The sequence below is a fragment of the Micropterus dolomieu genome, linkage group LG16, assembly GCF_021292245.1.
Source record: "Micropterus dolomieu isolate WLL.071019.BEF.003 ecotype Adirondacks linkage group LG16, ASM2129224v1, whole genome shotgun sequence".
In the NCBI taxonomy this organism is placed as follows: Eukaryota; Metazoa; Chordata; class Actinopteri; order Centrarchiformes; family Centrarchidae; genus Micropterus; species Micropterus dolomieu.
This window is the reverse complement of record NC_060165.1, coordinates 11816315-11843315: the sequence shown is the minus strand read 5'-3', so window position 1 is coordinate 11843315 and position 27001 is coordinate 11816315. Positions and strand designations below refer to the sequence as shown.

The window sequence follows — 27001 nt, the reverse complement described above, 5'->3', positions numbered from 1 at the left end:
TCACAAGCTGCATCTTTGATTTACAAATAACACAACATCCACTTTCAATCATTTAATAAAAGCTTAGATATAAGACCTTTTTTTTCCAGCAAGCGTTCAGTTGTTTTGATGTGAAATACATTTTCTGAACCAACTGCAGTGAGAGTGAATCAACCCCAAGTCTAACAAGGCATTTTCAGAAATTCAACATTCACCACCAGCGTGGATCAGCAAAAACACAGTCTGCTGGTTTAGGGGCCCATTCACCATGAATATACTCTTCATCTTCTATTACTGTAGTTGCCAGAAACACTTTTACAAATATATAGATGTAGATTTTTTTTATATTTCAGATATTTATATAAATAGAAGTTGATTAAAAATCTGGGCATTATGACAAAGTGCAAAAAAAGAAAGGAGGGTTTAAAAAAAAACAACAACTGTTAAATACCTCCATAAACTTCAAGCCAATATACAACTCTGACATCAACATCCATGAGCTTTGTCTTAATTTTAGCTGCAACAGACTAACTTCCCATTTCTATAAACAGTGAGCCAGGGTGGCATTGCCCAAAAACATCATAGCGCTAAGTTATCTTTCATTTGTAGATACATGTGAGAGGACACTCAGTGGAAAATACATCTTGTCACCTCAACATAGATTCCCGCCACAACCATGGTTTTCAGCCATTAAACCCACATAAAACATCTATACACTAGTACATCTGTTGGTATGTTGCGTTAAACAGAGAACATAGTGGAAAAAGTTTATAATGTAACTGTAGGCATGTTAACCAGTTAACCAATAAACCATGTGTATCTACAGTCAAATGAAAACCACTGAGCCCGTATCACTAAACTGCTACACAATCTCACACACTGATGAATAAAGTGTCATCAGGGGAAGCACTTGGGAAAAGCACAACACAAATACAAATGATTATGTACAATTCATTCATTGTTAGTGCTCAGATGCTTTAGAGACCAAAACAGAACAAAACAAACAAACCCCAAAACAAACCAATCCTAGGTCTGTCCACTGAAGCAGTTGGCAAGTACCAGGTGGGAGCGGCTTCTCTCTGCCATCAAGCAAATCAAAATGCTTTCAGTTATTTTAGCTTCATCAGCAACACTGGATGAATACACAGGGTACGTTTCAGACAGTTTGAAGGTCTTTACCATTTGGTTTTTTGACATATTATGGCATTGCGATTTAAGCAAAGAAATCGCCCCACATTTTATGATTTCAGCATTTTCCTTGTACCTCCAACCATGTTTGTGTCACTTTGGACGTGAAGTTGTGGCAATGAGCTGCAACAGAAAACATATGCTGTGATTGAATTTTAATCATGAATTTCCCCTTTCAATGTTGTCGCTCCAATCAGCACTAGTTTGGTACACCTGTTGCTGTATGTGTGCATCTTGTAGACAATTATATTATTAAAGGCTCACAGGAATGGCTATGCTGCATTTCCAGTGCAGTGAGCCACTGATGGGTGTAAGCTGATAAGTGAAGGCATTTTGACCTGGCTTTGATTTTACATACACAACAGAGACTACACCTGACTGGAAAAAATATAGCAATAGTTTTGAACATTGGAAGAAGTATGAAAAAGGGTGGAACCACAGGCAAACAGGAATGTGGGGCCCTTTATATGAAAATACTAACCAGGGCCTGGTTTCACAAAATTAACCTTTGTTCATTAGCCAGAGATGAATTGTGCTGCCGGGCGCAGATCTATTAGAAATGTGAAGAGAAATACTGGTCAACTGATATTCTGTACCATCCCCTCCTAGGTTTGACAAGATCTAAAGAGGAGGACGTCTTGACAAAGTGATGATCGAGGTTCATTAAAGTACTTTGGTCATGTGATGACACCTGAGCCATCTCCATGGCAACTGAGTAAACTCCATCTGCTGATGACGGCTGTTGCTCAGTCCCAATTTCAAACTACACGCTAATTCTGTACAGGTTTGAGTATGTAATATGCTCACACTGCCAGAAAGATGTAGCAACATAAACAAAAAACACTATTAAGCTTGTAGCTTCCCATCTGTAGGTGGATATATTGTGTAATTTCCTCTTTAAACTGTTAAAATAGCTGTTTCTTGTATACCAACTGCAAAAAAAAGTACACTATAATGATTAGTAAATAGTACATACTCTACAATTAGTAACTTTTATGGACGTTTATGGTGAGATGGGGTTGAAAGCTATGCAAGCGTTCCTTGAGTCAAGATATTTTTAGGCAACATAATTAGCCAGACTTAACTAGTTAGTAGTTATTAGAACAGGCCTGAATAAAAACATTTTTTGAATTGACCACAACTTGAGCAGAACTGGCCACAAATACATATTCATTTTCAAAAAAACATGGTAATGAACAAATTCTTGAAGATTTTGAGAAACCAGGCCAATCTCATCAATATTATTTAACATGGACCAAGCTAGAAGGGCAAAATGCTCCCTCTCTTCAGCTCATATTTAGTAAAAGGGGACAATTATTAATAAATACAAAAATACTAACACATATGTACACATTTTCAACATTATGAACAATCATAATACTTTCAACATTTCTTCAAGATACCATAGAAATCTATCTTTTGCTCAAAAAGTCACTGTAGCTCAAACCTTGATGGTCAGTTAGAAAACAAACATCATTTAAAAACGATAAATTATTATACAAAAAACAAATAAACAAAACGATCCAACTCCGTAGTAATAATTCCTTTTTGGATGCAAGTCCTGACACACAGACAGGAGTTTGTGTTTCTTGCAACATTTAAAACCAGAATGAAGAAAAAACTTCTTCAAAATAAAATCTGATTTCTTCCTATATTGAAATAAAATGCATTGACGCGGCGGCGTAACACAGGCGACTTTCTTCCCTTGTGCAAACAGGTCCTCGTGTGGCACTGCTGGAGACTGCTCTGGAGTCAGTGAAGAGGGAAGCAAGGGGAAGTGAGGGCAGTAAGTGCACTTTGAACACAGGCATGCTGGGATGGATTGGGGGGCGGGGGGGGGGGGGTAAAGGAAAAAAGAGAATTGTGGAGAAGTTGTTTGATATAAAGCGTAGTAAAGAAAGACAGAGAGTAATAAAGAAAAAGGAGGAGGTTAAAAGAGGAGAAAAGGCTGGATAAAACCCAACTACAACTGCTGTTGTCCCTTCCATCTTTGAGGAAGAGGAAAAGCAAAAATCAAGAGAAAGACAGAAAATGGGAGTGGGATGGGGCAGTTGAGGTGGCATAGCCAAAGGCTGAGTCCTACAGTAGTCGTGTCCGTAGGTCCTTCAACCATCTAACTCCCAAAAAACAATCAGGGACCTCTTTCCTTGTCAGCTGACAGGATACAGCAACCAGGAAAATGGTCACAACAACCAGAAAATCACCTGGTTGTGAAAAACATTGTCTCCCCAAAAATGTTACAGTGGTGATGTTATTGACAATTCCTTGAAAACTGTGCGAGGCAAATTCCCTTTTTTCAGAGGATGAGTTTTTGGATTCCACTGTCTTGTTCTGAACAGACCGCGGCCACAGTGATGCACAGCAGCTTTCCATCGGAAGCTTTTCCGTAATACGGAGATGGACAGCGGAATTGACTGCCAGCCGGCTGGGGGTAAAGACTCCAGAGCCCCAATGTCACAGTGGGTGTACTGAACTGTCACTGGGTAAATAGGGGTGACATCACCGAGATGAAGCAGTCTGATTGGCGCTCTCAGTGGAAGAGCAGTGAGGTCAAAGGTCACAAACGGTAGTGGCCTGCACAGCTGCCCAACATTCAGTCCATGAAACAGGTTTCTGTCAGTGATGCAACTTGGCCTGCAGGGAGAGGAAGACAGAGACTTGTTAATTGGCTTTCTTTTATTACTGGTTCAATGACGGGTTTACTGTGTTTAAAGCGTCTTTGTCCAAGCTTTCAGCCACATCTTATGATCTTCTTTAGTAGATAGTTTGCTCAGTTATCATCATCGTAACCTGTGTCTCTGTTCAAGGACCGCCTGTTATGTGCCAGAGCTGAATACCTAGGCCATGTGATGACAGCTGGGCTATCTCCATGGCAGCTGGTCCATCACCTGATGAAGACCATTAGATATGGTTAAAAGCTCAGAGGAAAGCTATTAAGTAGTATTTTCAACTTCTTCCATGCAATGGATGTAAAGGTGGTAAACATATAGACTTTTGTTTTGACAATTCAGAATTGAGCACACTAAATTATAGTAAGGGGATAATAAAGACACTGCCTGCATGTGACACCTACTTGTCTTGGGGATTCGGGCCCTGAAGCCAGTATTCCCCCGCTGTCGCTCCCACTGCCACAGAGGCTCTCCAACCCGCCTGGCCTGCTCAGCTTGCTGGCCTTCCCTCTGTAAGAGCTGGGACTCCTCCTCTTCCTCCCTTCTGCTCCTCCCCCATAAGCCAAAGGTCCGGAGGGGGGGGCCAGGGGCTGATGGGGGGAGGAGGCAGGCTCCCTGTTGGGTGAGTGGGGTATACTGGTTGTGCCAAGTTCCCGACTGGAGAGGACCAGAAGAGGAGGGAAAACTGCTGTTAATGATATATAGTACACAGTGGGATCTATTTGGGCTGGTGTAAAATCATCACAGCAGATTTTACAGGGCTGTAGGAAAGCCAAACACCTGTCATCACAGCTTCTGCACTGCTGGCACTGTCCTCTCTATTTACACACTCCTCTACTTTTAATAAATCACCCACTCAAGTGTTTCTCTACATACTGTAATATGTAATGCTTGCTGAACCTGTTTTGTGTTGTTTCTAATCCTAGCTACAATCAAAATGTCCTTTGTTGGACCAATAAAAGATACTGATGTTTTATGTTAGGGCATTATGTTGAACACATTTAGCTGATGCTCTTGTACAGAGGGACTTCTAATAAGTGAACAGATTCTCACTCCAGTATCTTCCAGTGGATCTTTAATGACGACTTCATTCTGCATAAGTAATTAAACAACTGTTATTCAAGCCTGCATACAAAGATAAATGTTTAAAAAAAGTTCAGGGCTGATGACAAATTCCTATAAATGTCTAAACTTTAAACAGCCCTGTCCCCACCTGTTCTGTGAGCTGTGGCTTTGAGATCCTTCTGCTCTGGATAGCCAGTCGTCTCTGCTGCTCCAAAGTGTGCTTCCCCCACGTCCAAGTCCCTTTTTCCTGGCTGGAGTTGTTGCTGATATCCCCCCCGAACTTTGTAATATTGGATGATAGCTACTGCCGTTCCTCTTATGATTATCCACAGTGGGAAACAAGGAAGAAGAAGAAGGAGGAAAGGATGTTGAGGAGGAGTAGGGAGAGTTTTTTCTCTTCTTAGATCCCACAGAGTCCTCTATGTCTTTGGATGGGCGGCTGGCTTTATGCGTGCCGTTACGGGCTTTACCCGGTGTGGAAACTTGGCCAATGGGCTGCGCAGCGTCTCGAATGCTGAACACCCCGGCCATCGATGCAGACTGAGAAAATGTGGCTGTGTAGGATAGGGAGTTGGAGGGGGAGGAGAGCAGAGGCGACGTGACGGAGGAGACGGGGGAGGTACCAGAGGAGGAGAGGAGGCTCTCAGCAGCCAGAGGCACCTTCCTGAAATAGGAAGAGGATCTTTTAAATGAGAAATGCTCCACTGCCCATATAAACCTTAAAAGATAGGGTAGGCAGTTTATTTCAAAAGCATTTACTGTTATATTTGATGAAACTCTCTTTACATCCTGACAGTAATCAATCAGTCAATCAATAGGATGACAAAAGATGGTCTGAATGAAATGAAAATGTGTTTTGGGGAAGTGGCCTGAAGGGAGGGGGTGGGATTTTTCTTCTTTAGTATTTGTATTGTTCTCTCTAGTACGCTTTAATTTATATTAACAGGTGTCTTGTTTGATTTACAAGTGACTTGAACAAACACTTCCTGGCTATGTATTAAATTATATTTTTCTTTCCTTCATAAAGCAGACTGGCACACATGTCACTTCCTCTCATATTTACATCTGTTTATAGTGACAGTAAATCTACTTTTTACTCATCCTGAGCTCTGTGTTGAAACAATTTATCCAGAGTGTATATTCATTCGCACTCACCTCCACATCTGTGCGTTAAGGTGTTTCTCCACCATGTTCTGTAGCGCCAGCCTCATCCTGTCCCATCGCCTGTCGAACACATAGTGGCCCCGTCCCATGAGCCTACTGCTGAACATGCAAAACTGGAGGGAGAAAGAAGAAGGAGGGTAAAAGGGATTGGGACAGCAAGGACGTAAGTTGAGGCATGGAGAGAGCCGTTAATGGGAGAAGAGGAGAAGGCACGTGAGATGGGAGGTACATGGAGAGGTAAAAGAAAAAAAGACAGGCAGATGTAGAGGACGCAGAGAAAAACAAAAGAAAAAAAAGTGAGAGAGAAACAGGGGAGGAAGTAAGAGGTGTGTAGGGCAGGATGTAGAGTGAAAGAGGCGTCGAATGACAGAAACAGAGAGATAGATTGAAAAGAACAGATGACCAAGACAGAGCAGAGAGGAAATGGAAAAATACCAAAATTAAGACTGACTGATATGAAAGATGATCTAACACAACTATCCAAGGAAGGTTTTATGAAGTGCTAGTGGACTTCGCTGAGGATCGTTGAAGCGTCTCATCTAAGAGGCTTCTTCAGTTCAGAACTGTATCTACAATCAAGTCCAGCTTGCCCCTTAGTTTCTAGTAGAAGACGCAAATTTCTGCCTTATAGTATAATGTACAATGCGACATACTGACATCATACAACACTACCCTTACCTCTTTTTTGTACTGGAAACACTTACGAGCTACACCTGAGTCTGGACACTGACAAAAATAATTTCTCTAAACAGCATATTATATGTTTACCTGCAGGGTAAAAAAGGAAAATGTTGCCTCAAACTTGTGCAAATGGGCATTTATTGCCCCAAGGTTATGGACCAGAAAGATGTCTCTTAGTGCAGCATTAGTAGTCAAAGAATTTACCCCTAAAGGCTGTGGGTGGTGACTGGAATAGCGAAAGGCAGGTCTGTCAGTGTCCTCTTGAGTCTCTGCGTCTCCCTCATCACTGGAAAGTCGACTGCCGTCACCTGCTGCTGTCACCCAACTGTGGGGAGACGGCTCTGGGTTAGGGGCCGGGGCAGGAGCTGGTGCTGAGGGCAGAGGACTGGAGGTGGAGGAGGAGGAGCCTGGAACCCTGGGGAGTACATGTTAGAAATAGAGATGGGTGAATAAAAGAAAAGAAAGGTGAGGGAGTAAAGTGAAAGAGTGAGAGGGAAATAGAAATGAGGAGAAGAGAACATGAGAAAGAGCGGGGGTAACCAGAGAGAGAAAAGCGATAAAGAGAAGGAAGCGATAAAAGAAAAAAAGTAATGGAGATGAGGGGAGAGAACGGGAGAGGACAAATAAATACAGAGGAAAAGAGTGAAGAAGAAAGAGAGAAAAGAAAAAGAGGTGAAGAAAACAAGATTGATGGACAGAGCGGAAGAAAAAGAAAAAAAATACAGAAAAGTCTTAACAGATTACACAAAAGCTCATGTCACATCTAAACCAACATGTTTGCTACAGTGACAAAACCCCAAATAACTTCCTTTTTCAAACAGATCATCATCTTGTAAGCAGAAAGAGGAAATGAGTTTCTCACAACACTTTCACAAGGGCAGGCTTGCCATTCTATTACCATTGTTTCTCCCTACTAGCGCTCTTGTTTACAGCATCCCCTGGTGGAAAAAACAAGAACACACAAGGATTTCCCATGCACCCCATGTCTGGTGCCCAGTGCATTTAAAATGCCACTAGTGTGAAAATCCTCATATTTAAGTAAAAGTAAAGTAAAGTAAAATTGCTTTAAAATGACAATTAAAAGTCACTCATTACCAACCATCTACCACTGGGTAGATTATGTGCAAAAGTATCCAAAATAAATCTTGGCCACAGGTAGTCTTAACGACTGTAACGACTGTCGTCACAGCAACAAGGAACACTAACGAACCAGCGGTATCGATGACCCGGGATAACGACCCCACTGAGGTTAAATAGCTGAGTTTCCCTGCCAGTCAGTCAGAACTGAAGAAGTCCTTTGGATGAGGGACGAAACGTCTTCCAGTATCTTCAACCAAGTCCAGTTGCCCTTGATTTTAACCTTCGTTGGATAACTATGACCTGGATGACTGAGAATCTTCATAGATATCCAAAATAAACAAGTACACGTAAAAAAGGCTTTATAAACAAATAAGACTTTTAATTCAGAAAGTGTTGCTTTTCCTTAAAAGTACAGATTAAACTTATCTTGATTTACATTAAGAAACAGGATACATAAAAATACAAAATCAGTTGGAATAAATGCATTTTTTGATTTTCTAATCTATTTTAAAGACACTTTGAGCTTATGTCTTGGTTACTTAAATACAAGTCAACGTAAAAGTTAGCAATTAAGGAATAGGATAATAGTTGGGATATTTTGAATGTAATAAGCAACTACATATCTATTTGTGAAATTTCATGAACAATTTTGAGGTTTAAATACTTTCACCATTTATAGCACTGAAATAGTTTACGTTTGGTTTGAAATACGGACAGAGATCTGATTGATCTTTGGTAGGCTGGGTGTTCAGGTTTCAATGTTTTTGAGTGTGTCTTAATTTATTCAATTTGAGAAACCTGACTTTTAGACTTGGCATTCATTTTTAGATCCAACAATTACAACTTGAACTTTGTTTTTGTTTTTTGAATATCAGACACTTGTGATCAAATTCAAAGTTAGTTATTCAGACAATATTTTTATGACCTACCTGGGTATATGTGCATTTGCCAGCCTTAGCTTCAGTGTGGACAGGGATCGTCCATTTTGGCATTGAGGCTTGCTGGGACATGGGGTCTCTTGTGATGTTATACTCTGGCTGCTGCCTTCCTTTCCTCCCAGCGTTGCATCCCTGTCTTTCTCCTTCTCCTTCGCTCGCCCCTTGTGTTCAGCCAGGAGGATGTCGAAATGTTTCCTCCGGCCCGGGACGGCTCGCCGGTGGGTTAAAGAGTGAGTCTGTAACAGCCAACAAATACAGACAAAAAATAAGCACCACATGTTATATCAGGTATTACGTTATTTCTACACAGACTTTAAAGTATTGATCAGTGAAGAATTCAGAGTGTAGCTCAAACAGCAGGGCTGATGGCTGCACTCACAGGGGCTTGAAACATGGCGCTCTGGTTTCAGGAAAGTTTCCATAATCCCTGCACTATGCTGCTGCTCAAGTCACACCAAACTATCACGGGTAAATATTGTCAGTGCATGGTGAGCTTCTCAACCCTTCCAACTTCTTTGGAAGGTAGGCAGTTACCAAACATTTGGTTTTCCAATATAAATGTGTCTGTGAGGCTGGCGAAAAACTGGTTTGAACAGGTAGTATAGCTTGTGAAAGGAAAAATCTTTCCTGTACTCACTCAAAGGTCATATTGAGCGGAGGGACCTCTTCAAATGCTTTAAATCCCAGTAGGTATATCTTATATACCCATAAATACCATGACTGCTAAGTAACTGTGGTTAAGTCATCAATTTAAAGAGGCACTTCTCCAATTTTACATGGGGTTTGGTTTACTCATGAGTATTACTCAGCCAATAAAAACAGTTGTACAAAGCTTTCTTAAGTCTGAGAGGATAACAGGGTTACCTCAGGTTGGGCTTAGAAACAAATAACAGTTACAAACCGGAGGTGTGGAGTTGGAAAGACATGGGCAATAACCATGCAGGGAGGACATACTGAAAGACGCTATCCGAATGCATTATGGGAATTGTAGGAATCCAATGTTTTTGAAGCTTGACTCATACTAGAGACCAACAGTTGGATTCAACAGAGCAAGCCAACGGGTATGGGCAAATTTCTTGTTTAAAATATATCACTAACTTTCCACGAAACATCATTTAAACTCCAGTAAAACATTTCGTTTTCGGGTTTCTCCTGCAGGTTCAGGAGCGTCTTAAGACCCTCGTTGCCTCCTATAAGCCGGTAGGATGTACACCGTAATCTATAACCACTTTTAAGAGCATTCTGAGTTACAATGCTTTTTGAAAACACCTCTGAAGCTTAAGAAGGTTTATAAAATGGATTTACAATCATCTTTTGGGAAACAGGGTGCGGGTCCCTTTCTTGAAATTGTGGTTCTCACTGGGACTGCCAGAATAAATCTAGACATCAACAATGAGTTTCGTAAAAAAAATAAAACAGATGTAGACATGACTATTCTCACCCACCACTCAACTAAAATCAACATGCTAGCTTGATGCATCTTTAATTACTTAATAACCAGTTTGAAGTGATTAGTAAAGCTTGCTAGAAGTAATTAAAGGGCAGTAAAATACAAGTTTTACTGCTGAAAGATGTTGTAGCCTTATCCAACATCTATAATTACCTCATCAAGGGAAGTGCAGGCTCTATAATGCTTCAGCACTGCTACCCCACATTAACTGAGAAATGGGAAGTGCAGACGAAACATGGAGGCAGACAGGGCGGCAGACAGGGGGTCATAGCTGTGATTGGAGTCCTACGGTAGTGATGTTAGTGCACACTTCAATATTATTACTCTAATAAACAAACAAAGCTGCTTTCCTGGTCTGTCCGCATTAGAGGGGAAGCAGGAAGAAGGGTCAGAAACTATCATCGACTCCTAACAAAAATTAAAGAGGTGGGTGCATATCCTGTGGGCATATCTGAGTTACCTTGCAGGTGAGAGACCGCGTGCAGGGTCGTTTAGTCTCGGGGTCCTGAACTCCACAGTGCTTGTTAGGATCAAACACTCTCCCTGTAAAACATGAACACACACACACACACACGCGCAAATTACATGGGTACTAAAGGCTATCATTTAGTAATTTCTTCCTTCCATCCTTCAAGTATTAAAATCACATTTACTGGGAGTGGGAGCCTTACAGTACCACAAGTACAGTCATTTGTCTCTTTTGTCTATTCACATATTCCTTTGCTCCATTCAATCATTCAGTCGCGGTCTAATCTACTGTCATCTAATAGTACTATTCAGTGTGACATTATTAGCATTGCTTCCAGTTTCAAACAGATAAACTGTACAGATCCCGCACGCTTTGACAAATTGTTCATGACAGGATGTACTAGCAGCCTAACAAGAGTCAACTGTGACTGACAGCCCAAGAAACTCTCTCCTGCTTTAATGAGTAGAATCTGAGGGGAAACTGTACTTTAAGGATGAAATGTAAGCCTTAACTTTTAAGACCGTGTCAGTTTGCAGTCAAAGTCTCTGATGTTTACCATGACGAGCTCTTCGTACGGCAAAATGTGTTTCATGTGACCCACCAGTTGTCATCAAAACGGATCAAACCTCATCCACACTGTCCTTAAGAAGCATGGAGTTTTCGGGGGCTTTAAGGGTTAACTTTTCTTTCGTTTTGGTTTATGCTCACTCACAGCTAACTTTCATATGGCTAAACAGCCAAGACAGTTTGATTTTGCATACACATATTAACATTGTTCTTTCTTATATTTAATATTGAGTTGTTAGCCAGCCATCTGTCTAACATTTATTGCAGTTGTGTTGGTTATTATGTTTTGCTAAAGGCTGGGCCAGCCAGTATATATGTTCCCCCTCTTTCTCATTAAGTTAGGTCTCAGTCAGTTGTTGAGTTCTGTTGTACTCCCTATTTCTTTTATTTGTAGTAAGTATAAAGCCGCCTTTTTGGGGAAAAAAAGTCCTGCTCGGCCCCTAACATCAAATAACACAGCAACAAGAGAACATAATGACAACGCAGATTTGAAACAAATCCTCAGTTAACCACAATCTCAAGTTACTGATCCACTTTGTTGCAAAACTGTGAATACTGGGGTCATCTAATTGATGTTTACAAGTGACTCTTTGGGCAATTACTTTAAAACATTCATCTTCATTTTCTCTTTCAAATAAGTGTTCTAGATATGGTTAAACCAGACCGTTCTTTTAAACTTGTTGATTGTTACCGTTTGCCTAAGCTGCCTGAATAAGTCCCTTGAGACTCTCCAGTTGATCCAGAATGCTGAGACACCTGTACTAACAAGAATCAGGAAAAAAAGATCATATTTCTCCTGTATTAGTTTCTCCGCACTGGGTCCCTGTAAAATCCAGATTAGAATTCAAAATATTTCTCCTCACCTATGAATTCCTTAATGTTCAGGAACTTAAAAAGCTCAACTTAAAAGTGCTCACAGTACCCTATTCCGCTGCGCTCCTGTGGAATCAGGTCTACAATTTAAAAAAAACATATATAGTTAGGGCTGGCTCAGGTGAGCCCTGAACTATCCTTTAATTGCGCTGCTATAGGCCTAGACTGCTAGGAGACTTCCCATGATGCACTGAGCTCCTCTCTACTCCTCTCCCTAAAACAAATTCTTCTAAATTAACCATTTGCTAATACTAGATGCAAACGTTTTACATCCTGAGTCAAATGGTTAATGTTTAAAGTTAAGCCATAGAGACCTTTCAAACCAAACTTTTGTAAATGTTCTATACTGAAACAAATAGCAAATGCATTGGTCAGAAACACAGACAGACTTTTGTTGCCCCACACAAACTACCCGGCCAACAACAACCTCAAGTCAGCAAGTTATCTTAAACAGTGTTACTGTCAGAGGGCTGTAATCTAGTGCTGGCCTTTCTTATAATCCCTATAATCTTTTTGTGTTTGCAGTATGAGACAGCTCTGATAGACACGGTTGACAGGCAAACACACGAATGCAGAAACTAACATGCACTTAGACATAAACAAAGTCACATGACATGCCCACTCGCAAGTTCGCACAAAGTAAAAAAAAAAAAAAAAAAAAGGAAGTTGAGAGCGAGAAAATTGGGTAGTGTTAACACACAGACTGAAGGAAGACCCTGATGGAAAGAGAAACCAAACAACACAGAAAGCAGAACAAGATGAGTGAGAAACAAGATGGTGATGAACATAGTCAAAGCTTACAGAAGGAGATAGGAGTCTGTGAAAGAAAGAAAAAAATTAGGCCAGAGTAGGAGTGTGTGAGAGAAACAAGGAGGTCGAGGCAGGAGGTGGAGAGCGAAAGGATGAAAAAAAATATAGGCACGCAGGAGGTGGGGGAAATCTCTCAAGAAGACAAGCAGCTTTTTGGCAGCGGGAGCTCGTGAATTAGAGGGTGTAAATCAGAGGCTGGGAGCACAGCGAGACACAGCACAAACAAGGAGAAAGAAGAGGGAAATGAGGAGGGGAGGAAGACGAAGAGCTGGATCGAGAGACATGATACCAATAACCAGACCCTGAAGCATCCATCACAAAACCTTTTTCACTTCATCACTTTGCATGCAAGGCCACTAGGTTAACTTGTGTGCATCAATGTTAATTTAAAAAGGAATACTCCCTTTCCCATTCTAAATCACGTGTGTTAGTGTTAGTCCAACGCTGTCCAGTCTGCAGCCAAACATTCAGGCTGGAAGCTTTCCAAAGGACATGGGGATAAGAAATAGGGAGTGTGTGAGCTTGTGAGAGCATATGCATGTATGTTTATGTAGTAAATGTAAATTTAAGGAACAAAGCCAGATATATTTGACTCTTCCTGCACAGGAACACGTTTTCTGACCTATAGGTGATGGATCCAAATCACAAACCAGCCATGAAAACGCAGGGAGGACAATCACAATGATGATAATGACATGTTCTCCGCTTATTTAACAACATTTACACTCCACTAGAGGATCGTGACTGCACTGTGAAGCTCTGAAGATTAAATGAGTATCACTGTGAAATATGAAGTTGAAAAAACACGCATGCACAAGGTCTTCACCTGGATCAATACAGAAAAAAAAATTATATCTTAGGACTGACCTGAGAGTCTTTTCTGTGACCTGGAGGAAGTCTTAGTTCCATTTTGCTGCTTCTTCTGCAATGGCGACGACGGCAGCAAAGCACCAGCTCGGTGAGAAGGGGAAGGCGACGGGGAGGGTTTCCGGTCCAGCGTGGAAGGAGAAGGTGTAGACGGCGGTCGTCGGTCAAGCGGAGAGCGTGCCGGACTGGGCCGCCCGTCCAGAGAGGATGGAGACGTGGTGGAGCGTGGCGTGGATGGACCGCTGGTGCCGCGACCGTTAGTGAGCTTCTCGCTGGACCGTTGGGAGGCTGGGGGAGTGAGGGATTGAGGTTTGAGGGAGGAAGGGGAGGAGGAGGTGATGCGTACATGTGACGCTGAGCCGGCTCGGTTGAGGCAAGGCATCTTCTCCAGGCTCACAACTGGAAGGGAAACACTGAAGAGGGGAAAAGAGCAGTGAAAACATTGTATAACTGGAAGATTTGGAAGCAGAAGAATCAGTATGCTGCTTTTTATGAAACCAAGAAAATTTGAATTAAAATAAAAGGGCACACCAAGTCTTGTTCCGTGCCCCCTTTGGTGGGTAGACAGCAAGTGGAGCCTTGCTGAAGCGGGAGTGAGGATAATCTTTAGGGACCCTGAAGGCCAGTGTGTCCCCAGGACTGGGAGTCACAGCCGGGGCCACTGCAGGTGCTTTGGGCTTCATTGGGGCCACGGGGCTCCTGGAGGGGACAGGGGAGACGTGGCGCTTCTCTGAAACAAGACAGAAGCAGAGACAAAGATCTTATGTATAAGGTCACACAAAAACACACTTAACACACCAAGACACACTCCTACTATCAGGATCATGCATTGCTAGCGGGTACTTCTTGGATCTGGGTACTTTTTTGGATCTAAATTTGCATCTTTACACATTTACACCAACTTTTGTTGTTTTTTTTACCCTGCTTAGGTGCCAGATGGCTGTGTTGTAACACAGGAGAGACAAATCTGTGCCAGAACCTTTCCACAAAAAGAATGAAGTATTTACAATTCAATTAAGTGTACTTATCTCTAATTAGCAACTTGCCTGACACCATCTGAAGTGTCCTTGTGTGAAAACTCCACCGATCTGTTATTATGTGAAGTTCAAACAAGAGCAACAATTTTTACTTTTTGACCCAGATCTGATCAGAATGCAGAAGTGAAAGGATGCTGAGACACAGAAAGAAACAGAGGTGAATAAATCACAAGGCAGCGGTGAAAAAAGTAGGAGAGGAGCAGAGCTCACACTTACGGTTTTTGCTATGCATGTCTTTGTGGGAGAAGGGTGGGGAGGGAATGGGGGGGTGTGGTCCAGGAGTGTGTCTCTCTTTGACTGTCTCACAGGAAAACTACACCCCTGCTACCTGCATGAAAACAGAGGGGTAAAGATAAAGATGGAGAGAAATGAGGTGTGGAATACACACCGCACACAAAGTAAAATAGTAGTTTCAATTGCTAACAATGGTGTCAACAGTATTTAAAATGATGCAACATTTGGCTCTAAAAGCAAGTCAGTTTACATTATGTTCACAGTTCAAAACAAAGTTATTCTAATCTACTAGTTCCTTCAAGAGGTAAACAACCAACATCAGCAAGATCTAGCAAGATTTAGCTAGTTATTTTTGGGACCCTTGTGGTTAGCTCAACTTCCTGTCTGCTTATAAGATGCAAATCAATAACTAGAGCAGTGAAATGATGAAATATACCTGAAGACAGCAGCTCAGGTAGAATATTATACATAAACTGCTAAATAGAAGATATTGACATGTGCATGCCAAGGTCAGCTAAAACAGCTCCCTAATACAACTACACTCAAAACACAAACATACCCACAGTGAGAGCGACAGCCAGACACAATAGATGCTACCTGGACGGAACTCCAGTTCTATGAGTATGTTTGCAGCCTTATAAGGTGGTAGCATGCATGCCCTATAAAACACCAGTGCACTCGTTGCTCAGCTAACAACTGATGAAAGGGCCCAGCTGGGCATGCAGTTAAAGGGTTTCACAATTGGTAACCACTGAAGGCAAAGGTCGTTAGGGATGCGATATACTCGCAGTGGCATGGCCACTGAGCACTGCCAGCCTGGGGGCCCAAAATGCCTCCAAGCTTGAAGCCAAAACATAACCTGTTTATAAATCCATTCCACAGATGTTACACCACGCGCCGTCTCCCCGAGACATGACAGCACAAAATTACAGATGGGAGACCGTGAAGCAGCCAGGCAATGTCTTCCAACAACACGCCCCTGTAGAGGTCGGCTGATGAGGCAATGCTCCTGGTCCCCTCATCCAGTGTGAGTGAACAACCCAGGACCTGAAGGCAACTCTCCAGTCCAGAACTCTCGTCAACCCCCCCCGCCAACTGACAAGCTGGTAGATTGACTAGTGTTCAACAAAGTCCTGACCGAATAGTGCTGATGTCACGCTTTACTAAGTAAGCAGCATAACAATAAGATATTCTGCGTGTGTATAAATTATGTGCGTCACAATGTTGTACAACATGGTTAATGAGTGTAGTAGTAGTCTACTAACAACAGCAAGCTGGAACAAAAGGGCAGAGCAGACAGATTGTCCGAACCTGTGGGTTTGCTCAGAGTGCATGAACACACATCAAAGTGTTCTGCAGGTGACCAAGAGTGTGTATACAATGTGTTTGCAAAGTGTGTCTGTGTTTATTGAAGAGATTAACCACTGCATGCTAAATATAACAGAGGTGTGTGGGTATGATACCACATTGTGAACTTATATACTGGAAGCGTTTTTGTCCAGGGTACAGGCTATAAGTAGTTTGTATGAATAGTAAGAGTGTGTACTCAGTGTGCAGTATGTATATACAAAATACTTTAAGGGTGTGTGTGTGTGTGTGTGGTGTGGTTGTGTGTATATATTTTTTAAGGGTGTGTGTGTGTGTGTGTGCGCGCGCAGCAGGTGTGTAAATAGGCCAGTGGAAGCAGAGGCAGCTGTATTCAGAGTAGCAGGATCAAAGTCCAGAGCTACATTCGCAGGTATGCAGCTACAAAACAATTTCACACATTAAATCTCTCCTTAATTCACAGTTTCACACATCAAATGCGCACCATTTTAGTCAACTCAAATGTACAGTTCAGTGAAGCTGTACTGTACGAATGGAGTGGGAAAACTGTGCGTGTATGCTTCTGTGTACCAGGTGTTTTTATATTTCCTGATTTTAGCATTTCTTCACCCCAAAGGCAGGATTAAGGTAAATAATACATCTGAAGAAATATACCATCTGATATGCCTTTGTGGTTATTTGGTCAAGCCAAATACACCCTGTACTTTTGAGTCTGAAGGTCAAACTCGACCTACTACACGCTTTGTTGTCTTTGTTCTTGTTTTAAACAGAAAAATGAACAGGAGTACAAATAAAAAAAACATTTTTTTTTTTAAATGCTATAAGTTCCAAGATGAAAAATTTAATTTTGCAAAAAACGACAGAATACAAGTTACAACAACTACGAGCATCTTAAATTGTTGGCTAACAAAAATTAGCCTCTTTATGTATACTTATATGGGTAGTAAGACATAATGAACTTAACTTCCTCCCAAAATAGACTAAGATATCCTTTGTTCTCTAACAGAACTCATCCTGTGAGTAAGGAGCAGGTTTGGAGCAAACCATACTGATTTACAATGCATGGACAGTTGCCCAGCCAAGGTCACTAAACCACTCGACCACAAGGGCACCCTCACTACTACGCTCTCTTGTCTGCTTGTCGTTATGGCAATGCTGAGAGCCCAGCCAATTGGCTGCTGACTCATCCTGTGGGTGGAGCCATTGCATGATGAGGAAGCAGGGGGTCAGCTGGGCTTGTTTACATTGAGAGAGGACCAGGGGAAAGACGGGAGAGAGAAATGGATATGGGAAAATTAAGACAAGCATCTATGAACAAGTTCATTCATTCAGGTTATCTAGAAGTACAGAGTAAAAGGCAACTAGGCCTGCTGTTTCAAAAATAGCACGTGGCAATCTGGTAGTAGAAGCTAAGATCGCTCTCAGTTGCAGGTTGTCATAGTAATGCAACATGCTTTCTGGTAAGCAAGTCTTCCAGGTGAACAGGAGTCAGAAATAGCGACTGTGAGAGCAGGCAATGGGAAGATTTGTCGATGTGAATAGAGCTCAAAGAATATTTGATAATGACGGTGAAAATTTTAACCCTCAATACAACCTGAGATGAACATTAGCTGGCCAAAAAGAGATCAAGACAGCAAGCGTGAAAAGAAAAATCACTTTGAAGGGGAGCAGTGGTTTAAAAAAAAGTTTGGGAACTACTGCTCTGTTGTATAGATACTATGATGCATTAAGACTCTAAAATAAATTGATAAATGATTTTAGATGTATCAAACAGAAGTGGAAACATTCCTGCATATAAGAGTAAAAAAAAAAAAGTGTATTTTCATTTATTATTGTGTACAGTGAATAGTATAGCCTCCTAAATTATTTACGGTGTCTGAACAGGATCTTTAGTGGAGCCACATGAACCAAACCAAATGTTTTGTTCTCAGTCACTCAGTAACCTGGCCTTCATCTATTATCTGTAGATGTATCTTCCTCCAGATGTATAAAGATCATGATTTCTGAGCAATGTCTCTCCTTTCAGTCCTTAGATGAGGTAAAACTATGTGTGCAGGTATGCAGTTACAAAACAATTTCACACATTAAATCTCTCCTTAATTCACAGTTTCACACATCAAATGCGCACCATTTTAGTCAACTCAAATGTACAGTTCAGTGAAGCTGTACTGTACGAATGGAGTGGGAAAACTGTGCGTGTGTATGCTTCTGTGTACCAGGTGTTTTTGTATTTCCTGATTTTAGCATTTCTTCACCCCAAAGGCAGGATTAAGGTAAATAACACATCTGAAGAAATATACCATCTGACTATTTTGATACCTTTGCTTTAGTAAACACTGTAGAAACCTAAGTGCAAAGAAAAAAAGCCTAGGAACTATCGCTGATGTACAATAGCAGCTGGCATTTTAATTGGGCCAAGACTTAGCTAATGGTTCACACACAGCCAAGCCATAATAACAATAACACAGTGGAAGGAACACCATCGCAAGTAAAGGAAACTCAGCAGAGCTTCTGTGGTTAAGGGCTAACTTAACAACTACAGACAAACATCATGAGAAATGAACAACTACACCACAGCCCAGGCACACACACTTTTACACAACAACAAAGTCAGACGCGGAAACACCGAGCAGTCCGAACACTTGTTAAGTGAGGAGCGAAATGAAACCGAAAGGAAACAAGAGGATTTTTTTTTTTTGACCTGCCTCAGAGCTCAATTAATCCACCACTTCAGAGAAAAGTTGGAAGGCGAGTAGAGAGAGGCAGACGCTCCCACCAACGGCAACAACATGACCCTTTCATCACACACTCGACTTACTCACACACAGCAGGCCACCAGCAGGAGGGGGTGGGGGCTGGGAGGAGGGGGGTGAGTGCAAACTGAAGGAGTGGAGAGACGAAATCATAGTAGATGAAAGAATTAGAAGGAATAGACTGAAATATCTAAACACGGCATGGAGTGCTGATTTATCCAAACACAGCTTCAAAAGCATGACTTACACACAAATCTTATCAAATTCAAATTAGATTTATTGGCATGAATCTAGAGCAACAATATTGCCAAAGATGTGGCTCTTGAATTGTCTAATTTATCATGGTGTTCAGGGCCCGAATGTACCAACATATGAAATGCTCTTTGAAATAAACTCCTAATTATACCAGCACTTATAAGATACTTAAATATGCAGGGTTAGGGTTAAAGTTAGTACCGCAAACTCCCAGGGAGACTGTTTAGAGATTCATCTTTAAGTAAAAAAAAAAACAACAAAAAAAACCACCCAATAACATCACAACCTTCATCTCAATATTTAAGAAAAGCTGCCACAAAATCAAGCATTGTAAGTCGCAACAAACACAAAAAAGGCCAACGAAATCCTGGAAAGGACTGAATAGAAGCAAAAAGTACTAGCCAGGAGTTCTCCAGGAAAAATGTGGTGGGAAAAATTTGCATGCTCCGTTATATTCCCCCTTCAGCTCTGGCAAATAAATCATTGCAGGTTGGCATGAACACGACACTCAGACACTGCCAGTACAAAGAGATTAACCTGGCGGTGATAGTTCTAATTTGGCATTGTGTCAACTCAGCTGTATCGATCATCTTGACAAACGACCCCACTGAGGTTAAATAGCCGAGTTTCCCGGTCACTCAGAACTGAAGAAGTCTGTCGAATTACGGACGAAATGTCTTCAAGTATCTTCAACCAAGTCCAGTTGCCGTATACTTTAAACTTATTTGGATAACTATGACCTGGATGACTGAAAACCTTCAGAGACATCGTTTGAACTCGTTTGGCGAGGGCTTGAATGTAACGTTCATTTATAAGTTAAAATCCCACACCAGCTTTAAATATGAAAGTACGTTTCATTACATTTCACAGATTGCCTAAAAAGAGCTCATATATCTTCTTGGGAAAATTTCTTTACAACATCCTGGTCTGTCCAAAATAACCTCTGAGGTTCACTGCCGAGCATTAAAAACAACTTCTTTGCACATATTCTCTTCACAAACTCATTGGATGGGGTTTGGTACCAACACTGCCAGTGTGAGGGATTTATTTGATATCCCACTGGGGCCACTTACGCTAAGAATATACATGCTCGCCTTACTCTAAGGAGATTTAAATAAACAAATCCACTAAATGGAGCATGTCTCTGATGTATAAAACACAGTATATCTTAACCCTTTTGAACACAAGGCGTGGCATATATCTAACATCTATCCAGTACAGGTCTTAGCTTTAGTTGTGACCACTCTCTTCTTGACACGCAGCAAATCTTGAGCAGCAAACTGGGCATGTATAACTCGGAGCCACTGACCCCTGAGGCAGCCAACCCCCCTTCTTTGTGTGGGCCTGTGTGAATGTGTGCATGCATGCAGTTCTGTATATGTAAGGCCTCAGTGCTGATCCAATGCACAGGTCAAGCATTAAAGCAGATCCCATGATGGATCCACACGCAAAGACAAACACAAGGCCACTGCAATGAATAGAAATGATTCTCAGGGTCGGAATATTTAAAGTAGAATCCCTAGCAGGGAACAATGGCGCTGTACCTTTGAGGATATTACGGTAACATGGTGGGAAAGAACAACAATGGGAGGAAATGCATAAAACATCATAAGAATATCTTGACAGGGCTAGTTCCTAGAGGCAATCCACTCAGCAGAGGTCAGGAGGAGCATTTTTCATGTCGTGACAGAGGAGTTGTGTGTAAAAGGCTTCAACTTTAACAATGAAGTCAATGAATCAACTATAGTGGCTGGACAGTTTGACTTCTAGGTCACGGCACTACAGTTAAAATCACTGTAAACACAAGTATATGATGAAACGCACAACTTTTCTATTAGTCAGCATGTGACTTGGCCTCTACACTACATCGCCTGCTTGTTATCGTATTGTGGCCCGAGAAGTGTTTTGTTTTATGTAGAGCACTCAGGAGATTCCCACTCTTGATTGCGTGTGCACGAGTGTGTTTCAGACCTGTTGTTACCAGACTCTGTGTGAGTGTCAGCAAGCAGAGTCGCTGCTGGGTTTGGGGAGGGGTGGTGTGGAGCAAAACAACAGTGCCTGCCAGAAGTTTATGAGTGTGTGTGTCTCACAATACCACTGACCTCTTTCTGCTGAGAAACAGAAAGTGAGAATGTGTGTGCCTGTGCAACTTCATTGGCCTCTCATCTCTCAGGGATGATAAGTGTGTGTGTGTTCATTAAGCATGACCATGTGCCCCCACCTCGCAAAAAGGCTGGTGCACGTGCCACCAGTAGAAGGACGCTGCAGCTCACGGGCAGATGTGATTGCTCTCAGTGGAGCCACAATTAAAAACAAACAAAAAAAAGTAGACAGGGTGGAGGGCCAATGAGAGCCGGGATCAACAGTGCTACCACTTTTCCCAACAACAAATACTCTTAATGGTGAATGCATACTGCCTACTTTCTCCACATTTTTTAAAATCCATACTTTTAATTTGAACATAGCTATGTTCGTTGCTTCATCACAGTCTCCATACCAACGAATATTGCATTTTATGAAAGCCTACAGTGTAAAATGCAAAAGCAGCTGAGCAGTGTATGTGTGTATCGTACGTGTACTGGCCCCTAAAAGCATTGTTGAAGTCCTTTCTACAACTTTCCTTTTTTCAAATAAATTTTTCAACATTTTCCAACCCTGCATGAAAAACTCTGTAGGACTGATATCAGGAAAGCTCTACCTTTGCAGCTAGAGGTTTAACATATGAAGCAACCCATCACCCTGTAAAATCATCCTTGTGCTTGAATGCTTTTTTTAGTCCAGGTGCACGAGAATATTAAAAAAAACACATCCGCCTATTTTAAAAGCATTATCTAAAGAGCAGAACTGGCTTCGTCCATATACTTATTTCTTTGTTAAAAAAGCTTGTGCACAATGCTACTTCTGGTCCATTATTCTGTAAATTATTCATTGTTTTTCACTTATTGTTTTTCACTGCTGGGTACTAGAAGGTGTGACCAAGTCGTGTTTGTTTGTGTGGAGGATAAGTGCAGGGAGAACATGTTTTGAAATGCCCTGCAGGGATAAACGATGATTGTATCAATCTGAATAGCTATGTGTGTGTTTGTTCTGTGCCTCTGTGTGGAGATACCAGGAGGGGTGCGTTTGTATGCGTACTTTGGTGAAGTGTATGGTTATGGCTAAAGGTTTTTGTGTGTGACTACGCCCTGAGGGGTGTCTGTGTCTGTCTCTTACCATAGTGTGTGAGGATGCCCTGAGGAGTGACCACCTGATTGCAGACATCAAGACAAAAATCCCCCAGTGCTGGAAACTGGCTGTAGACAAGCATCTCTGAAAAAGATGTCAAGAGTAGGGACCGCATTTTAGAAAAAGAACAATGATGATTCATGCAGTCTTTTTAGAGCAACAACTAACATTTTTTTTCATTACCAATCTGGCAATTTTTTCCCCTGATTAACCTATTGATCATTTTGTCTATAAAATGTTACAATCTAATAAAAATGTACACATTATAATTTCTAAGGTCATGTTTTCAAATTGTTTATTTAAAAAAAACGGTGTTAAGAATTTCCATGCAGCTGGCTACATGTTTTAGCATGTGTGACTCAAGGCCTCTTCAGAGCTCGCTCTGAGCTCCTCATGTGAACAGACAGACAGACACCGCTATATGGGAAGTAACCATGACAACAGCTTCTGTGCGCTGCTTCTCTCATCTCTGCCGGTACACAACAATTACTCTACAAAATTAGCATTCTGGTGCTTTGCGTGAACAGGGTGACCTGGGATGGAGTCAAATGCCCGGATTGCTGAGGGACTTTACACGGCTTAGATTTAGCAAAAACACCAACACCAGTAGTCTACAACATGCGTGAAAAACCAAGTTTGCTGAGGCAGCTGGCACCACACAGTTTAAGTACGACACCTTAATGAAGCAAACAGCAGCTTAAAACATAAAATATGCCAAGACAGATACACAAATTAAAACAGCATCACCACGACCTGAATTTCCCTTACGGGGGATTATTAAAAGTATATCTTCTGCACAATTTAATTAAAATGTGACTGAACTAAAATAAAACAGTACATTGTAGTTTCTGTATTTATTACCAAAGCATTTATCAGCGATACACTTAAAATTCAGATACCGCTAGTCGTCACAATTTTCTCTAACATACAACATTACTGTGTTCCAGCTAGCGTACCGTAACATTGTTTCTGGAGTTAGAAGAGATACCCCATACCACTCAACAAAAACTGAAGATTAATCGAAATAGAGTAAAAATGTCCAATGGGAAATAGATATTATCTCTTTTGTCTAAACGTATTAGCATGGTGCTTAACCCAGACTTGCTGAGGGGAGGCGGGGTGTGTAAGCTCGCACGGAAAAAAAATTGGAAAATATGTGGGTTTCTGAAAGTCTATGGGTACATGTTGTCATGACCTTGCATTGCTGGCAAGACCTGCAGCCATGCTTTGTGCCCATCAGACAGACAGACAGACAGATCTTCTGGGTCACTCAAGGTCAAAGCCATATTACACTGTATACATATATTTTGTGTAATACTTTAAAAAGGTCAGAGTTGACTTTATTACTCATACATGAAGTGTTCGAAGACACACACTAAGGTTATCATGATCACTGGAAGAAATGTTTCAGTTATGTTGAAGATTGCTGTAGGATAAATACTGAAGAGTAATGAGAGAGAATCAAATGAAGGGCAAGACAGTCATAACAAAGCGGAAAAATAAACTGTTATTAGCTGCCGAGGAAGAGGCTGTCATTTCACACCTACAGTCGGATACCAAGCAGCTGCACCGAAGCAGTTAAGATGCTTTGCCCAAGTTCACCTTGTTAATACAGGAGGGGGAGATTATTTCTCACTCATTTTCTATTGCCATAATTTGTAAGCAAGCTCCTGGATTTAAGCCACAATTCAAACTCTCAGATTCCCGTGTTTGCTGACCAAACTGCTTTCCCTCTCTAGCAAATAAACTGTACTGTTTGTTTTCGACTTAACTGAAAGTGGCCGGAACCGAGCTACAATACAAACACAAATGGAAACGTGTGGCTACATGTGGAAAACAACTTTTAAATATTGTCATTGTAGTCAACAGGTAAGGATTAATAACTTTGTAATGTGAGGCTGGAAACGCTGCTGCAGGTCAGCTCTACCTGCCAAGTGGTTTCTGTTCAAAAAGTGGATCAGCTCAGCCAAGCCAGGCCAAGCAAAATAAAAAATATGATGGGAAAACGTTTTCTGGCAAATTCACCTAATTTGTTTATGCTAACAAAAAAGGAATTTAGTGGGAGTACTGAAAGAAAGAAAAAAAAAAAAAAGGAGCAAGAATGCAATTTCCTCTGCATCTGCCAAGTCAAATGCAAACTAAGCGCGTAGCCTATTTCTGCAGCCTGAACTGTGTGTGTCTCTCAGACCAACTGCCACAGGCTGCCAAATGACTGACAGGCCAGAAAATGAACTACAAAACCATGAGCCACTGGTGAATAAGCATGTCTGGAGCTACTAAAACAGTACATCATTGGACACTAACATTTAAAGAGTAAGTAAATCATCTTCCCATTGGTGTGTTAGGGTTTGGAAAGCAGGGAGTACCAACATGAGAAGAAAGAGAACAGCAGGTTACTCAGGTCTAGTCCGGATAACTCGGGTTTGGCTGACGAATACCAAAGAAATAATGCAACTGAAACCAACTTCGGGGGAATCTTGGGGATAGGCGCCACTTTTGAGTAATGACTGCGCTACAACAGTTTCAACTGAGGGCACAGGCCACAGCAACAGCTTCAACTGGAGTTTCTGAACAGACATGCCAGATAATCTTTGGTACCACACCAAAATGTCTGACGGAGTAAACAAGCTTACCAGTAGTTGGCTGGCAGCAAATGCTGCAAACTCAACTATTCAGTCAATTTTTACACAAAAAATGTCCGAGATTTGTTTTTCTTAATAAAAGAGCTAGACTTTCGGTTTGCGCCTAAAAATAGGAGGCAGCCCTTTTTCTTGTAAGTACACCTCTTTATATTAGCAATAAAGCTGTAAAGACCTAATGCCACAAGGAGAAACTGAACAAATGGGCTGTCAAGATTAAAAATTCATCATTTAAACCCACACGTCCAAATTATTACTATATTACGTTTCAAACTGTCTGTTTCCAAGGTCAGAATCATCTGATCATCAGGTATAAAAGCCAGGCTGAAAAATGAACTCCTGCCAGGGAAACTATTACAGAATGCCTATGCCATTTGTGAAACAAAAAGAACGATTTAACTGATAGATCACAAAAGATTAAACTAAAGTTATAATCTAACGTCTGTGCTAAATACATCAACTTCTACAGCACTTCACTTTTCTATGTAAGGACAAGTTCATTCTACTCCAGCAGCTATTCAGAAGGCAGCGACGCCTGATTCATTTGCTCCTTTCTGTCACACATTCTCTTTATTTCAGACTGTACTTAAATTCTGACAATATATATTTAGGCTTTTTAGTGCTACACCTTAAAATTATTTTCATTGTCAATTAATCTGAAGAATATTTTCTCTATTAATTAATTAAGAATTAATTACTCTAACAATCAAAAATGTTCAGTCACAATTTCCAAAATCTTCAATTTGCTCTCTTTGTCCAAACCTGAGGTCCAAACCCCAAATATATTAATAATATATGTTTACTATCACATTTCACACAATTTAGAAGTGTGCTCAAAATATCAAAATAGCTGCACATTCATTTTTCACTCATCATTTCAGCTTCTTAAGGTTTTTGATGCAGATGTCACATGGATTTGCTTTTATACATTTTTCAGTCAGGCTTCCTTTTATAAGACAAATGCGCCATGAAGTAAAAGAAATGTAAGAAATTTTTTTAACTGTGCAAATTTGGTATGGGACAATTCTCAAAGCATGCTTGCAGAGATGTCTTCATCATCAGGCAACGTACTGTACCTCACAGTTAATAACATGATGTTCCAGAGGATTCCCATCCCTACTAAAGACAGCATGGTAAGCGTACAAATAGCAGCATTACAGCACTGACTATTTCTAGCGAGATGATGACAGTGGCTGCCAGTCTAGCCCCACTAAGTTGCTGTTGGTCGTCATCATCTCCACTGTGTGTATGTGTGTGTGCGAGTTAAGAGTGACAAAGAGACACATAACATTCATGTCCTGCACTGCACACAACAATTACCATTAACCTGGCCTCGCCGTCTACAAATGTGTGTGTGCACTGAAGTGTCAAGTGAGTAAACATGAGATATATAAAGCCACGATGAATCACACTACGTCCTGTTGAATACAAATTTACAAATGAAGCATTTAAAACGTGTTCCCCTGTGTGTTTGCGAGAGTGTGTGTTAGTGCGTTCATATCACTCTCAGCAGGACTTGGTGTCATGTTGCCAACAGACCAGCAATTCTGGAAACACCGCTCCAGTTTGGCGCTGAGAGAGGAAGATGAGGCATGTCAGTGGGTGAGTGTGTGTGTTGGGAGGGGGGATTTGACCAGTGAGAGTGAGGAGAGAGTTTCCCCAGCTGTGTGTCTGTGCGTCAGTGTGTTTGAGCGAGGGCTGCAGCACGCTCCAACTTTCAGGAATGACTCAA

The 27001-nt window shown here is 41.3% G+C and overlaps 1 protein-coding gene across 5 annotated transcripts in view; it reads right to left on the bottom strand.

Annotated features, from left to right (window-relative positions):
• Positions 1–39: 39 nt before the first annotated feature.
• The window catches only part of atxn7l1 (ataxin 7-like 1), a 29518-nt gene continuing 2556 nt past the window's right edge, over positions 40–27001 (bottom strand). For 2 of the 5 annotated variants that reach the window (XM_046072246.1, XM_046072248.1), the window contains 12 exons: positions 22619–22714; positions 15054–15165; positions 14332–14530; positions 13801–14213; positions 10675–10757; positions 8756–9000; positions 6951–7161; positions 6057–6178; positions 5050–5565; positions 4241–4493; positions 4005–4055; positions 40–3801 (listed from right to left, as the gene is read on the bottom strand). In XM_046072246.1, coding sequence (XP_045928202.1) covers positions 4029–4055; positions 4241–4493; positions 5050–5565; positions 6057–6178; positions 6951–7161; positions 8756–9000; positions 10675–10757; positions 13801–14213; positions 14332–14530; positions 15054–15069 — 2085 coding nt within the window. In that variant the 5' untranslated portion in view covers positions 15070–15165; positions 22619–22714 and the 3' untranslated portion in view covers positions 40–3801; positions 4005–4028. Of the gene's footprint in view, positions 3802–4004; positions 4056–4240; positions 4494–5049; positions 5566–6056; positions 6179–6950; positions 7162–8755; positions 9001–10674; positions 10758–13800; positions 14214–14331; positions 14531–15053; positions 15166–22618; positions 22715–26773; positions 26820–27001 lie in introns of those variants that run through there. The other 3 variants (XM_046072247.1, XM_046072250.1, XM_046072251.1) reach the window with 3 other exon arrangements.